Source organism: Gavialis gangeticus, unplaced genomic scaffold (assembly GCF_001723915.1).
Source record: "Gavialis gangeticus isolate Ggan-Ray unplaced genomic scaffold, GavGan_comp1, whole genome shotgun sequence".
NCBI lineage: Eukaryota > Metazoa > Chordata > Crocodylia > Gavialidae > Gavialis > Gavialis gangeticus.
This window is the reverse complement of record NW_017729028.1, coordinates 39,481,821-39,498,688: the sequence shown is the minus strand read 5'-3', so window position 1 is coordinate 39,498,688 and position 16,868 is coordinate 39,481,821. Positions and strand designations below refer to the sequence as shown.

The following is a 16,868-nucleotide window of genomic DNA, read 5'->3' as shown; positions in this document are numbered from 1 at the left end:
GCAGGAGATCCTGGGGTCAAAAAAAAAACACACCTAAAAGAAAAAAAAGGTCTTGATTGACTACCCTGACCAGAATGACAACCCTGCACACCCTGACAACCATGTCAACAATTTACAAGATTGTGATAGTCCCATCCCAGTGTTCGAGAGCATGGCAAAGTGTTTTGTACATTATGTAACAGAAAAGACAGCCACAGTTTGAAAGTGCTAAGCATGAAAGGCCAGTTTCCACCACTGTGGCTCAAAATGGGTATAGCACCTTATTCTGAGATTTCTCTCCTGGGGTAATCGGAAGTGCTGTCACCTTCATCCTAACAAAGGCTGCATCGCAATAGATAAACCCACTAGATAGAGCCCTGGATATTTAGGACTCCCCATAGACAAGATTCACATAGAATAAAGCCATTCATCTTCCAGGCTGATCAAGCTATTATTAATACACAACACGCAATGTTTTAAAGGAGGATTGGCTTCCTGTTCATACCAGGGTACACTTCCAGGTGCTGATTGCCCTCTGTGGAGCAGTAACCAGTCAGGATCCATATATTCAAGAGAGCTGCATAGTTCACCATAGGTTGCTCGCACCTCCAAGAACATACACTGTCTGGCATGCCACAAGAGCTCACTTTTGGTACAAGAGCCTCCTCCCTTGGTGACTGCAGTCAGGTGGATTAAGGAGAGGCAGAGATTTTATGCCTGACTGCTTCTGTACCCCTGGGCAATTTAGGCAAGCCCATTTGCCCTCTCACTGCTGCATTTCCCTGATCTGTAAAATGAAGGTTCATTATACTCACTTTTCCTTTGTGAAATGCTTTGAGATCTTCAGATGAATAAAAAAACGTACAAGAGAAAGGTATTATTATTTACCCAGGGATGTCTTTACAGTGACCATCTTTTCCTGTCCGTATGGATGGGGGAGCCACTATGAAACTGTAGATCACCCCATTACAGCCCAGAAAGAATTCATTACCTTTGTTAGACTGCATTTCCATTTTGCTGAGGCGCATCTCATTCTCAGGGCTTCTCTTGTCTAGAGAATAAGAAAAGAATGAAATCCTTTGAAAAGTTAATCCATTAAAGCTTATTCATGAAATAACAGATGAATGTCAAAGGGACTCCATACCTTCCTGTCTAGAAGGGTCCCAAACAGCAAGATGAAGAATCCCTAGGAAATTATCAACAGCAAGAGGGTTATCAAATCATTGAATTTCAGACTCTCTCTTAAAACAGTTTTTAGAAAGCTACTTCAGTTACAGATACACAAAACTTCATTGCTGTTTTCCCACTTAGATTTTACAAGCTATTATTTAGGCAGCAAAATAACACCCCCAAAAGCTAAGAAAGCTTTACATTCAGAGGGAAATAATATGAATTGGCACTGTTCCTATGCATCTACACTGACTAATGCCAGATGAGGCGCTGGCTATCTGATCTTTAAATCTAGCACCCATGATACAACATTACTGCAGCTAACAAGCACCTATCATAATATGCTGGTTTAAAATGACTGCGTGCACCTTTTTGTACTGTTCAACTACCTTTTTAATAAGAAAATGGTTAGATTTCTCCGTTCAATTCCACGGGCTTTGTCAGTGGGCTATGGGAGATGGCAGTCTGTCACAGGCTGTTATATGACTGCAAGTTACAAGCCATCTCCTCTGTGCAAATTTTATATTGTTGATCTGTCCGCCCCCAGTCTCTCTCTCTCTTCCCCCAACAATGCTGAGATACTCTCTGCAAAATGCTGTGCTTACCTGGAGCGCATTGAGCGATGCAAATGTAACATGGAAACCCAGAGAGTCGTATCTAACAATGGTAGCTAATCCAAACCCCCATGTCAGTCCTAACACAGGTGTCAGAAGTGCAACATTTTTGCCTGTTCGGGTGACGCTGCTCAGATCTTGCGACCTTGAACCTTCCCTAACGGAGAGTCTTCCAGTCTTCACCACAACCACCACCACTACAACCAGATTCACAGCAATAATCATCAGGGCAGGTATAACAAAGGCAAGAAGGGCTTTAGTATCACGCCAGTTGAGCCAACAGGCACCATCCTGTATGTAGCCTTTCCTTGGTTCAGTAATGGCAACAGTGAGGACAGATATGATCAAAGGACACCCATATCCAATAAAGAACGCTGCGGCCATGAATGCAGATTTCTTCATCTTCCGAAAAATTAACAACAATCCATGAAGAATCAGAAGGCCCAGAGTGAGCATCCAAAAAAACAGGGAGAGGTAGGAAAGGTGAACAAAAAACGTGACAGCTACACAGGTGGCATAGTCTTTGACTTTCTCATACACAACTGCAGCCAGAATAAACAGAACATTCGCAATCAGAAGTGATGCAGCTATATTCACAAGGCAAATATGGCGCATTTTGGCTATGTTTGTGTTTGTAACATGGTGCCAGACCACAGCTTCAATGGTAAGACACAGGAGCAAACTGAAGATAGAGATGCCCAAACCTACAAATGTAATATAATCCAGAACAGTATTTCTTATTATGCTGGGTGACATGAGAATGGAAAAGGACTTGAATGTGTGGTGATGATGCTTGCAGATACAAACAGTACTATTGGCATCATCAGTCTTCAGTTTGCAAGCGGCTTCATCCCACCTCTTCTCAGCTGAATACCACCCAACGCAGCGAGCCATAACGTTATTTGATTTATTGAACTTTTCAAAAGTGAGTGAAATCTGCTGCAGTTCCTCTGGCAGGGCTACTGATAAAATCATTCCATTCACAAAGACATCGTCCAACTGACTGGCTTCCATAATGGCCCCCAGTGTGGGCAAAGCAACACTGACAGCATGGGAAGGGGTAGATATCTTCAGCAGTTCTTCTTGTGGAATGAACACGCTCCCAGCAATAGTGCTGTTTGAGTTATTAAACCTCATGGAAAAGTCAAACCTCTTCCCTGGGGTCTTTTTATTTATGCTGGAGCCCTGGGTAGACATGAAGTGTTCTGGTATACTCTCTGATCCACTTTTTATAAGCAGTTTCCCAGCAAATAAATTCACTGAATCCAGTAATATGGAACTGGCAGTTTTGTCCCTTATGAAAGCCCAGTTTGAAATTATGGAAGCGTTGAGAACGTGGTTGGCTATTTTGCTGTAACTCTGCAACACAGAAAATAGGTTCAATTATTCTTCACGATGAAAGCACCGTCTGTACTTTGCCAAATTCAAAGGCCCATTTAGTTGAATAAAATAGTGACACATTCATTTCCCTGTACTTTTATGGTTTTGGAAGACCATTATACATATTTATTCCTAATGCCTTTGTTTAGGAAAAAGAACAGACTATTGTGTCATTAGAGTTATTTTAGGGAATAATGCACAATGATAATGCTACCGGTCTAATAAAACAATATTCTCTAGCACCTAATTCAATCCTGAACACCATAAAAATGATTGAAAGCACCTGCTCTGGTGCAGGTAGTCTGATACATTGCAGTTACATTCTTCTTCTTTCAAAGCACCAAAAAAGAAGTTGACTTGATAAGGGTGGAGAAAGGAGGGACGTTGTTTGCTATAAAGGGAACATACGAGCTGAGGTTCTCCAACTCTTAGACTAATTCTCAGCCCCCCTCCACACCTCCCGCCCCAAAAAAGGGACTCATGTAAGGGAGTCATCATTCCACCCTAACGTGGCCCTCTCGTGGTCGGGGGCATCATGTAATGGAGAGAACGCTATAGTGGGCGTTTCATCTACTCCTCACTTAGCTTCTGGTCTATTCGGTGACACCGGGCAAGTCAATTCTCCATCCCACTGTAAGGGTCTCTCCTTTATTTGCACAGAGTACCTTTGATCTTGGGTGGAGGCTGAGTGCCTCTTCAATAGATAACTCGGGGTGGGGGGGCATTTCTGAGACCAGCCTGCTCTGACCTATCCCCAAATGCCACCTCCTTCGCATTCTGCTCCCCCACTTCAACACTTCTGGCCTCAAGAGGCTGCATGCAACTGTTGGGTTCATTTGTAAATGAAGTAGTTTTACCTCCCTGCAGTCTTTCAGCTGGAGCAAAAGATTGTCATCTCATACACAGGTTCATAATCCTCGAAGGCCCCTCAGGGGTCATCTAAGTCCAAGCGCCTACATGAATGCAGGATGCCTTATTCCTAAACCATCCCAGGCCATGCTTATCCAGCCTCTTCTTGAAAGCCTTTAGTAAGGGACAATCCACAAAGTCCCTGGGCAGCTTGTTGCATTGTCCTCCTGGTGTGACAGTAGGGACATTTTCCCTGAAATTTCCATTCAATTTGCTTTGCAGCAGCTTGATCCCATTGCTGTGCCCTTGCCCTCTGTAGCAAGGGGGAAGAGTTGTTGTTCACTCTTTTTATGGCAGCCTTCTTTAAGGGCCACATTACATGGTAATTTTGGGTGGCTCCTGGAGCTCTTAACACCTGGTTTGTCCATACATTGACACCTGAAACTGGTTTTAAGCATGTGTTAGGTGGCTCAGAGTGATGCCACTCCAGGGCAGGATTCTCTCTGATCTGTGTTACCCAGCTTATGTTACACAAAGGTGGGGCCACTCAAGGCTACACTTCAGTGTAAACACCCCACCCACTCGCTTTCCCCTACTGGCCTGGATTGGGCCCCCTATCATCCCTCCCCCGTCCCTCGCCAGCACCCCAGATCCCTACTTACTGCCTTCTACCCCCCCCTCCCCCCAGACTCACCCACTGACCTGTGGCTGAAGATGAGCAGTAGCAGCAGTGGTCAACCCTTACCTGCCTGCTCCTCTGGGACAGACAGTGCAGGCAGCCTCAAGTCAGAGTGGGGGGCAGGGGGAGCTCCAAGGGCCAGGAGGGGAGGTACCAGGGGGGCCGCAGGTGGCAGAGAGGAAGCCTAGATTGGCGTGGGGGGGATTCTTACCTTTCAGTCCTTCAGGCCCCTGGTAGCCTGAATGTGTGACTGCTCCAAACTTAAGCTAGCATTAGCACCAGCACCCATTAACACATGCGTGTCTCATAGGGTAAGGTGTAACAAGGCCCTAATATTTGAAAACAGCTACCAAGTTGCTTCTTAATCTCCTTTTCTCCAAACTAAGCATACCTTGTTCTCTTCCCCTTTCCTCATGTGACTTATAGTCTAACCCCTTTATTATCATTTTTGCTTGCCTCAGGATCCCCTCTCCAGATTTTTCTATGTCCTTCCTAAAAAAGTGGAACTTAGGATATTACACAATAAGCCAGGTGAGTCCTAGCCAGCATCTAGTAGCCTAGGACCATCATGCTGCCGGTCTTGTTCTTGTTAATGCAGCCCAAAATCGCACATGCTTTTTGTTGTGGCGGTATCATATTGCTGTACTGCTTAGCCCAGGGGTGACCAACCTGCACCAAGGGCAGGCTCTGTGTGTGGTTCAACGACAGACTGAGGAGGGAACAGGGAACGCAGTGGCAGATTGGGCAGGAAGGAGAAAGCAGAGCTACAGATTGGGTAGGGGAAGGGGATCAGACTGGTACATGGTGATGGTACAAGGTTTATTTTGTGTCATGCCAGCAAAAGAGGTTGGCCCCAATTCAGTATTTTTGCATTGGTTTTTTCTTCCTTGCACTTAGCACACTACATCTGTCTTTGCTGAATTGCATTTTGTTGTCTATAGTCCAGTTCTCCAACTTGTCAAGATCCTTTTAAATTCTACTTCTACCCTCCAAAATGCCTGCAACACCATGAGAATGCTGCATCACTTTTGCAGCAAATGAACTGTAATCATAATTTCTCTTTGAGAAGCATTTCAAGGAAGCTGGCAGCTAGCATCCCTACTATCTGATGGTGTATCCAAAAGATACAGTTATGACACCAGTTATGACTGGTGATGCACACTCTGACTTCTTAAGCCTATAAAGAAATACCTGCATTTTTGCTCTGTTCACATCCTCGGATAGCTTCAGGGAAATGTTCTTTAGCAACATCACTATGTTCACTATGTTTCCCGGAATGGCTGGGGAGGAGAGGATATCTGGGACTATGCAAGAAAAGTCAGCCAGGCAGTTCCTGTTTCCATGTGCGGTAGCGCTCTGAAGTTTTATCCCAAGTCCAGGCTTCATATTCATTATGCTGTCTCTCCCTCCAATGTGTCCTCCAGCAATATTGACAGATCCATCTGCAGAGATCCTCTAGGGAAAAAGTATAATGCAAGTATAATTGCAGTATAAATTATAAAAGTATAATTATATGAGTTCATAGATTTCATAGACATTTGGGCTGGAAGAGACCTTGGAAGATCATCGAGTCCAGCCCCCTGCCCAAAGGGCAGGAAGTCAGCAGGGGTCATAGGACCCCAGCAAGATAAATATTCAAATGTCTCTTGAAGGCATTCAAGGTAGGTGCTTGAATTACCTCCGGTGGCAGTCTACTCCAAACCTTGGGGCTCGGACAGTAAAGAAGTTCTTCCTTACGTCCAGCCTGAAAAGGTCACGAAGAAGTTTGTGACTCTTTGATCTTGTCATCCCTTGGGGTGCTCTGGTGAACAGATGTTCCCCCAGATACTGGTGGTCACCCCGATAAACTTATAGGTGGCCATCAGATCACCCCTGAGCCTGCGCTTTTCCAGGCTGAAGAGCCCCATGGCTCTCAGTCTGTCATCATAAAGTCTGTTTTCCTGACCTCTGATCATGCACGTGGCTCTTCTCTGCATCCTCTCAAGCTTCTCCACATCCTTTTTGAATTGTGGAGCCTAAAACTGGACACAGTACTTAGCTACAGCCTCACCAAGGATGGGTACAAGGGGAGAATGACATCCTGGGATTTGCTCGAGAAGCTTCTATGGATGCAAGCCAGCGTTTTGCTTCCCTTACTAGCTGCAGCAGCACATTGAAGTTGGCCACATGAGGTTCAGTGCTAGCGCTACACTGAGGATGGCTTCAGGTTGCTGGACTTTTGGAGTGCCTTAAACATAATAAGGCACAAAACCAAAAACTGAGTGCTCTAGTGTAGCTTACTAGATTGCTAAGAGTTTACACTAACACACCCCTGTTCAGCCTTCAAAAGAGAAGGCTGAGGGGGGATCTTGTGGCCTGTTATAAACTGGTTAGGGGGGATCAGCAGGCGCTGGGGGAGTCCCTGTTCCCCCGAGTGCCGCAAGGAGTGACCAGGAACAACGGTCACAAGCTGGCGGAGGGAAGGTTTAAGTTGGACATCAGGAGGCGCTACTTCACGGTCAGGGCGGCTAGGGTCTGGAACCAGCTTCCAAGTGAGGTGGTGCAGGCTCCTACCCTGGGGGTTTTTAAGAGGAGGTTGGATGACCACCTTACTGGGGTCGTTTGACCCCAGTACTCTTTCCTGCCATGGCAGGGGGTCGGACTAGATGATCTGCTCAGGTCCCTTCCGACCCTAGAAACTATGAAACCCCCAGTGAGGTCCACAGAGCTGAGTAGGTGCCTGAGTATAATAATCATAATAATAATTGTCCACAAACTTGGCCAGCATGCTTTCCACACCCTCATCTAAATTGTTGGTCAAGATGTTGAACAACATGGGGCCAAGAACTGAACCCTGTGGGACACCACTGGCCACCTCTCACCGAGACCGTACAGACCCGTGCACCAGCACTCTCTGGGTTCAGTCCCTTAGCTTCTTTCCAGCCCACCTGACTGTGGACTCTGCAGCCAACAATGGGTGACGCCAAGGAAAAATGTTAGTTTAGGAGGCACTAGTTTCCTGTGTGCACTAGTTATTATCATGACAATGTTAATTACATTAACTCTCCCCTGCCTCCAAAACACTAACTCTCCCTGTATCCAAAATATCAATTTATGCTTAATTGAATTGTGGAGCCTAAGGGATTGGGACTGATCAGCCTGGGGAAGAGAAGACTGAGAAGCCTTTCCAGAGAGCCCCTGTGTAGACAAGCCATTAGATTATAAGCCCCTTTGCATAGGGACTGTGTTTCTGTTCTATTATTTTAGAAGCTGATCTACAGGATCCTGATCTATGACTGGGGCTCCCAGGGGTGTTGCAATATTCATAAGAAGGGGAGAAAAGAGAAGAAACATGAAAGGATATCAAATATTTGGATATAGTGCTCAGAAAGCAAAGGCTTATTAGTAGCATAGCCCTCCACCATTCCCCTTCAGTCAAGACTCAGGAAAGACAATGAAACAGAAAAAGGGATCTCCAGATGCAGGAAGAATAAAATTAACAACTGCAGGTGGACCATGGGGAAAGGAAGGTCACCTGGGGTCTAAGTAATTGGATCAAAAAGAAACAGCATCTCCTGCCATGGGGAGTCAGGAGATTACCTTAGAATTGATATGGCCCTTTGATATGTTTTAAGATCTGTTTGGGTGGTGGGTGGGTGGGATACATAGGAGTTGAACAATAGGAATTGAAAGAGGTAGCCATGTTAGTCTGAAGGTAGAAAGCAGGACAGGGTACCGTAGTGGGCAAACTGAGTAATCCTAATGCTTTTTAGCCATAGTCAAGGCCTCCCTAGAACTCAGCACCAAAATTGAGCACCGTACTTTCTGTGGCTCTGGGAGATGTGATTGGTGTGCGTTTCCATATAAGGTATGCTTGGCACAGTGCCAGGGGATTGGACAATTTGGGATGAAAAAGTCATAAAAGTAATGGACAAATAAAGGAACACGTGTGTGTAGCACGCTGTGACCCTGGGAGGACAGGGATGGTTACTATTAAAGTTCACTTAATACCGCATTGCACTAGTTGCCATGTCAATCCTTGGGGGGCTCTGGCAAAAAGAAATCCTACTGGTAACAGGTACCACCTTAGAGATGAACTGGGTAAGAAGCAGCAGCCTACTTTGTCAGATGCTGTGAAATTGCAGTTATATTCCACTCTGTGGGAGGAGAATTTTGCTTCGTCTCTTGGAAATAAGAGGTTGGTGCAACATATATGGGAGCAGAATATGCCTCTAAGGCTGCTACAGGGAGTTCGAATTATCAAAAATAAGCATCTTGGTTGGCTTTGAAGCTCAAAACACTCATTCTGTTGCATGAGTTTTGGGAAGAGAAGTCTAGACAAGGGTCTCTTGAGAGCAGTTGTAAGCCAGTAGCAGAGCAGAAGGGTGGCAGGTACGTTACCTCAAAGAGTGACTGAACATCCAGGTTTGCACAGGAATCTGTGGTTTTCTGCCACTTCCCATCCTGGCACATAAAGAGCCTCTCCCCGCGGAAGAGACGAGCGCATGGTTCAGAGCAAATGGCACCATTAACTCCACAGCCACTGGTACATACCCCTAGAAAACAACAGGGAAAGACTGATGGCTACAGCGGCCTGGCAAGATATCTCGATCCATATGGTAAAGTAATGCGTTTGCCCCAGTGGCCAATAACTCTGGATAGTATCATCGCTATCTGAACACCATCGCTGGACACAGTCTTTAAGGGTTCAGAAATGAGATGTCTGGGCAGGGAAGGGGAAGGGAACAGTCTCCTTCCCTGAAGGTGCTCACTGACCTCACCAGAAAATGCTCACGCTGTCACATGTGATTAGACAGGGCTTGTTTTGCTACAGAACAAAATAAGCATCATGTCTCTGGCAAAGAGTAACTCAGGAGTGAGAGTTTTCAGCCAACAGGGATTTTCTTCTGGTAGTACCAAAAAAAATGTTCACTTTTTAAATTCTAGAAGTCATAATTAGCTCCATAGTGCAATATCGTCTCTCTCTCAGCATTACCCATCCAGCTAAAATGTACCTACTCGAACAATGCAGGAAAAGCCTGCCATTCTCATCCCTTCCTGACACTCTCTCATTTGTAGATCTAGTAATTTCTATGACAATCCTGTTTGGCTTCCATTGAACACCTTGACAAACTTGTTAGATGGTTCTCATAAGCTCCGTGCTTATTTCGGTGTAGGTTTGATATTTGGGGAAGGGTTAAGAAGGGGCATAATTATTACACTGTACCTGCTTGACTTTGGTTCTTTGTTTCCTTATTGATAACCTGAAAAACAGTTAGGAAGAGGGGAAAATTTAGATTGGAAAAAAAATATATCAAGAAAAGCCTCCTGATAGTGAGTTGAGTTGCTTGAGATGGTGGAAGAAATTTCCCATGGAAGTAGGGGAAGGCTCATCATCGTAGGACACTGAACGCAAACCAACCAGTGCATTTGGAGAAGAAGTAGTCCTTCCTTGACCAAGTTATGGAGCTAATGGCCCACCAGACCTTGCTCAGTGGTCTTTCCCTCCCCTCCGCCACTCCCACTTTGTACATGCTAAATTTCAACACTATCTTATTTTAAGCCCACTTGTTGTATGACACTACTGCAGCTCTAGTAGGTATCTCTTCTCTCCAGGATAACAGCCAACATGGCATTGCAGGGCCAGCGGAGGAGAAAGAGGATGATGGAGCCAATCTATTTTGGAGATGCAGCTCACAGACCTCACTCTTGAAAGCACAGCCATGAGGCAGAGGAAATTCATGGCAGTGCTGTTGCTGACTGCCTATCAAGGGAGAACACCGCCCCAGTAATCCTGGAAAAGATGCCTTGTGTGCTGGCTAGCTGTCTTTTTCATTTTTGCCCCTCTCCAGCCTCCCCTCTCTCCAACCACTTTGCTCTTTGAGCAAAGAGCTCCTTCCCACTTCCTCAAACCAGGAGAAGAGGAAACTTAACTGGTCTCCAGAGCCAAGTAAGGGCTTCAATAATCTGGCCCTTTGCACACTGTCTCCAAACCTGCTCCTGCTTTGGGATAGTGGACTGAAACCAGAAAATGTCTGGAGCTATCTGATGGTACGAAAACTTATTGAAGAATACAGTTCATATTTCCACTAGTGCTACAGTGGGGCCTGAAAAAAAAATCTCGTACCTCCCCCAACTTCAAAGAGACCACACAGACCAGAGTCACTTGTATACAGCTCTTTCTTGAGGTCTTTCTTACAAACTTCCTCAGCATTGGTGCCTGGCATTGGTCCTGATCCTGCAGATTTCTCTGCCTTCTTGGAGGCCCCATGAAGTCAGAGAGGCCAAGAAGATGCAGAGCACTTACTTGACTAGAAATGGGGCCTGATGTCTCCAGCCATAGCATTTCCTGTTAGTTAACTCACCCCCTGATTAATCTGAAGTTCAGCTGGAAGGAACTGAAGAGCCAAGAGAAGGACCAGGCAATGGAATGGCATCAGCCCTGCTGGCATGGTGGCTCATTTACTGCTTTCCTCTAGAAGAAAACATTTAAAGTCCAATATTAACATCATTATTTCAAATCATGTCTTCAGCTACTACTGAAAATAGGTGCCTACATCAGTTCTGGGGTTTTTCTTTTACAGGTCTCAGTTGGTGCTAGACAAATTATTTGAAAACTATTTATTAGCACCTAAGGACAAATTGCCTGAAAAAGTGTTTTTTCCTTAAAATTTGGTCAACACTGAAAAAGTTATCTGATTAATAATCTCCTGGCAATTACATGGTGGCGGTGTATATGGAGACATGTCATCAGGTGGGCCCTCAGGCCTGATACAGCCCAAGCGCTTTCTCCATCACATTTGTTTGCCCTTGTCCCTGAGTGTCTCTGATGAGGAGTGTCCCTGTGTGGAATGAAGATAGAAGTAAAGTCCCTTGAACTTGGATTAACAAAATCTTGTTGATCCAACATGGTGAAGAGGATTCATACTCCATAATTACTTCTAATAAACATCATGACTTCGGGAGTCAGGAAATCTGGGCTCCAATAGAGAACAGGCCTTCACTGACATGATGTAATTATATTTGAGAAACAAGCTTAGACTGAAGCAAGATCGATATCACTGACAAAGCTTTGCACCATCTGATGGCATTCAGTCCTTGTGTTTCCTTCTCAAAGCCTAATGGCCCTTAGTAAAAGCACGGTTGCCTCAGATGTAAGTATGTTGCAAGTAGATGTGCTAGTGGGGGAAAATCCAGCACAGCCCTAACATGGGAAAATAATGAATTACATAAAACCAGGTGGTTCACCAATAGCATAGTCATGTCCAGAGTCAGCTGCAAGAGCAGAAGCAATGGGAGCTGCAGCTTTCCAAGATACTGCAGCTTTCAGTACCAACTGTCTGAAGCAGATTAAACCATGTGCCAGAAAATTAACTCAGTGAAATAATGAGCTAAATATTAGGGCTGTGCAAAATTTCGCCGGCCGTTTCGTTTTGACACTGTTTCAACTCATTTCAAGGTTGAAACAGCAAAATTGAAATGAAACAAAGGGCTTTGAAACAGCCTCAAAACAAAATGAGGCTAGTCAAAATGTTTCAAAAGTTGAAATGTTTCAACCGTAGCGCTGGGAATGGAAGTCAGTCCAGCTGGGCTGATTTCCCATTCTTGGCACTGGATTGGGTAGGGACAGGGAGTCAGCCCAGCTGGGCTGACTTCCCACCCCCTACCTGATCTAGCACCAGGGAGGGGAAGTCAGCCCAGCTGAATATCTAGCGAAATGTTGAAACAGAGTCAAAACAGCCTGACTGTTTCGACACGGCAAAACGGAACAGCTGTTTTGAATCAAAATTAAATTTGACACGAAACGCTGTTCCGCCGAAACCTCGAAACTCAAGGTGAAATGGAACAATGCCTTTTCACACAGCCCTACTAAACATCCAACACAGGGAGTCAATGCAAAGAAACAACCTGCAATGTCAGTTATGTTTAAGGAAAAACCCATACGGCAGATGTGAGCCACATTTCAAGAAGCTGCTCTGAAACTATGTTGTAAGGTCATATAATAATAGATTACAAGATCTATGGATCTAAGTGTGAAAAGGAACTCTTTAAAAAGAGTAAGGATGGATAACTGGACTGAGACCCTGAATTTTGGGGCCAATTCCCTACTACCTTCCACCCATACAGAAGATTCATTCTAAGTATGAATTTTAATAAAGTGCTTCAAAGCTCAGTTAATTAAAGGAGAAGATCTTCCTGCTTTAAAGCTAATGGATGCCTTTCGTATGGAAAGAATATGACTAAGAACAGAAAGGGCAGAACAGAGGAGGGCTCTGTATGAACAATCTTGCTGAAGAATGAAACTGCTATTCTGTTCAGCCCAAACTTCCACGAAAATATGCGGGGTTTGGGCGATGCATTGTAATTATTTCCTTACAGGGGCCTACAGATTGCTTCCTTTTGCATAAACTTTTCCCTGTGTACATTCAGCCTTAAAAATGACTGTAAGAGAAAACACCCTTTACATTTATTTTGCTTCATCCTTTTTTTAATTGCACTTTTTGTGCTTAATCGCTGAGGTAACTCCACCTAGGGCTGTTATCTGTAGGTGTGTGAAATTTGAGAGGGAGTCCAAATTCAGACTATGCTCTGTCTGCACCTGAAGTGCTCTGACCAATTTAATTTGCATTACTTGAGTCATGGTGGAAACTGTTCAAATACTCAGTGCTGTAGGAACATGTCAAAATTCTTCTGTGCCAACACATGTTTACAAAAACAAACAACATGGCAACATATCACAGCCCTTTTAGATAAAGAGCAAACACCCACATTTTAGTTTAGTACATGCAGGCTTATACATCTTCTCTCACAAAACCCCAGCACATATTATGACATTTTAATTGAAAACGATGATCTAATCCTATTATGTGACAAATAAGACATACTGTAAACCAAAAGTCCCATTCTTTCCTACATAAAGGAATGGGAAAAATATTAACTTGGTATTTTCTTTAGATTCTTCAATGGAAAGAGACAGTTTTGCCTGACGCAGAAGAAACTGGGGACCCTACTCCTTAGATTAAATTCACAGGTGATGAAGAGCATCTATGCAAGGACTGTATAGCAGGATGGAAAACAGTGGTGATGTGTAGGGGGTGCACATGCGCCCCCTGAGAGCGCTGGTGCAACCCCTGATCGCCAGCGTTCCCAGGCAGGGGGGGCAGGCAAGAGCACTGGTACCCCCTTCCCCCCGAGAGCACCAACTGGGGCGTGGGGTGCCAGGAGAAGTGATCCCCGTGGTTCCCCCGTGGCCAATCACACTCATCCAGAAGTGCCAGCGGTGCACCTGGAAATGCCAGTGGTGCCCTTCTGCCACTTGATAGTTGGTGGGATCAGCAGCGGAGGTGGCCCACCCCCAAGTCACGGACAGTCTGCTGGGGGGGCAAGTGCCCCCCCATCCCTACCCCTGACTCAGGAGGCCCCAGTTGCCTATGATGGGGAAGGTTTATTTTACCCCAGGAAAAATGTCAACTGGTAGTTTTTGATTTTTTTGGCTAATTTTTCAATTTAGAAATTCCACTGCAGTGTCTCTTGACATGCCTCAGGCTCTCCTTCTCCTGCAATGGTCTCTTATTTATATTATTATAATCTTATCAGTAAGGCCTGGTGAATAACTATTCTCAGTGCAACATATTGCAACTTGAGGATCCAGCCTGGAAATGGGAGAATCATGGTATTCCAGCCCTGAGAGGGGCAAAGGCCTGACGCCTATCATCAGAAGCAGTTCCACTAAGAGGGGGGAGTCATGTAACAGATAACTCTGAACGACCACATTGTCACAGAACACTGCAAAGACTGAAGTAGATCATTGCTTATACAACCCTGACACTGTACTATTTTAATGGTAAAATCAAAGACAAGCCCATGTTCATCAAGGTATGAAAAGTAAGAAGCCCTTGCTATAAGTATGTTATATGACCAGCTACAAAAATAAATCCACATTCCAACGGCATTTGCTCCAAGTTACAATCCCATGTCACATTACAGGTCCCCATCTTTAAAAGAAAGTTAATGCAAAAATGTATGTATCATCTATACTGTGCAACATTATTCAGCATTTTTAAGGCCTGAAAGGGCAATTAAGATAAAAGTTAAATTTAAAAACTCCCCAAAAGTGCAGGTGTAGCTTGTAAAGCAGCTATAACATGGTCGCATGGTGCAGTCTCAATAACTAGTAAATAGAAATTAAAGATCTGTGGCAAGAGCTTTAACATTAAATGGGTTAAACGCTGAACTGTAGAACTTTTCTGCAACATCAGTTTTGGATTGAACACAGATATGAATTTTAAGGAAGGTCGTTTATTGAATCCCTTCCTTTTCTACAGAAGCATATAAAATTCTGACATGGGGGACAGGGAGGAGGGAACAGAAGCTATTTACAATCAAGCTAAAAAAATTAAAGAACAAACAGTCATTTTGACAAGTTTTGGGTATGTCAGAAAATTCAGAACCATCTTCAAGCATGTTAATGAGTTTGATCTTCAGTTGGATGTGACCTGGATACACAGCACAAATAGAAGATCTTGCAAGATTAATTAAGATATTAAATTATTTTCAGGATGGTTTGAATTTTTCCTCTACAAAGGTGATTGTGGAGACTGAGCAATTAACTGTGAAAAAATATCAATAATTGCCTATATATTTCGCTATTATAAATTTAGATCATTTCCAAGGAAACCACCCAGCCTGCTGCTCCAGAGAGTTATAATAATCATTTTCAAGTGTTATGTGAAAGGGTTAGTTGGAGGCCATACTCACTGTTTCTGAAGCCACAGCTGTGCAGTATGTAGTGATGATAACAGGGGATTCTCCAATGTCATAGCTATGTTCCCAGCCATTCATACATTGCCATCTTCTGCTCTAGCCCCATCTGTTACTATGATTTCCCTTGGTATTGCTCCTGCTGCTGATTCAGTGCTTTCCAAAAGGAAACACCTTAGGCAGAACTCATGGGTTTCCTGTTGGACTAGTACATCACGGGGATTTTAGGATGACACAACATTTGACAGTATCAGATGGCATATAATTTGCCAAACATGCTTCGCACACACACCTACAGAAATCACAGCATTGCCTCCCCTGTCAAGAGGCATAAAAACAGATCCCTTGTCTGGGGCTGTTGATGCTCACTCTCCTTGGAGCACAGTGGAGGAGGAGCCTTTGGTATCTTCTGTTCTCTGACGAGACGGACTAATGAGACTTGGTGTCAGCACATTTGGACTCTGGACAGAGAAAAAGAAAAACAGGTTTCAGGATAAAGTTGCGTCAAATTGGCTGACAGGATTTTCCCTAGTTTGGGGTCTGTATTGAGATCTGGATACGGGTCACAAATGTCTCCATCTCTCAATGGATTTATACCACTAACAGGATTGCTTGAAGTTATGCTAGTTATACCTCTGCCCTGACCTGGTTTCTATACTGTTGATCTGAAGGCAGGTTTGGTATACCTATATGAATAATTTCTGTATAATCCTGCTTGTATCCAACATCAATAGTAGATAGCAAAGGTGAGAAACAAGTAAAGCGGCCATACAAATACAAGTAAGCCTTCAGCTTGCTCAGCAGCAAATCAGCCTCAAGTAACCTGCACAAGATGTTGGGTTCAAATAGAAGAGGAACTGGATGACATTTTACCCCTTGCAGCATACAAGAAGTTAGACTAGGTCACGTGCAGGTCTCTTCTGGTCTTTTAACTCAAAGAACTTGCTTCTAAATCAAATCATGAAGTTGTTAATACCTTCCTCCCTACTCATCTTCATAGTGGCACAAAAGTACTTCACCCAATTTACAGTGCTCCTAGGAGAGCAACAAGATGCTTCCATTATTTCGAGACAGAAACTTTGGCACAAAGAGATTAGGTGACTTGCACTTTGCACCTGCCCTTGCAGAAATTGCAGTACGTACAGATGGTAAAGGGGTGACACCCTGACAACCTTCTGCTCACCCAGAATTGTCCTTTTATAAATCTGATCCTGGGCCTTTATGGAGCTAAAATGAAACTTAGTGGGGCCTAGACTGCACCAGGGACGAAGGTACCTGCAAGCCTCATGCCAGCACTCTTGGATGCCCATATTCATAGGTACGCACATTTTCCAGGAGCTTCAAGATCCGTTTCTGCACAAGTTCAGAACTGCTGTCATCTTGGCCAGGTTGAGGAGCTTGGCATTAAACTAACCCAAGTCTGGCTGGGATCCTCAAATTAGCTGCTCCCCTGCCAA

The 16,868-nt window shown here is 44.4% G+C and overlaps 1 protein-coding gene across 1 annotated transcript in view; it reads right to left on the bottom strand.

Annotated features, from left to right (window-relative positions):
- Positions 1–15,532, bottom strand: part of LOC109300293 (adhesion G protein-coupled receptor F4-like) — a 26,278-nt gene extending 10,746 nt beyond the window's left edge. The window contains exons 1-8 of the mRNA XM_019520991.1: positions 15,409–15,532; positions 11,016–11,125; positions 9,878–9,914; positions 9,052–9,206; positions 5,863–6,126; positions 1,755–3,122; positions 1,124–1,165; positions 971–1,030 (exon numbers count right to left, since the gene is read on the bottom strand). Coding sequence (XP_019376536.1) covers positions 971–1,030; positions 1,124–1,165; positions 1,755–3,122; positions 5,863–6,126; positions 9,052–9,206; positions 9,878–9,914; positions 11,016–11,102 — 2,013 coding nt within the window. The 5' untranslated portion in view covers positions 11,103–11,125; positions 15,409–15,532. The remainder of the gene's footprint in view (positions 1–970; positions 1,031–1,123; positions 1,166–1,754; positions 3,123–5,862; positions 6,127–9,051; positions 9,207–9,877; positions 9,915–11,015; positions 11,126–15,408) is intronic.
- Positions 15,533–16,868: the final 1,336 nt, after the last annotated feature.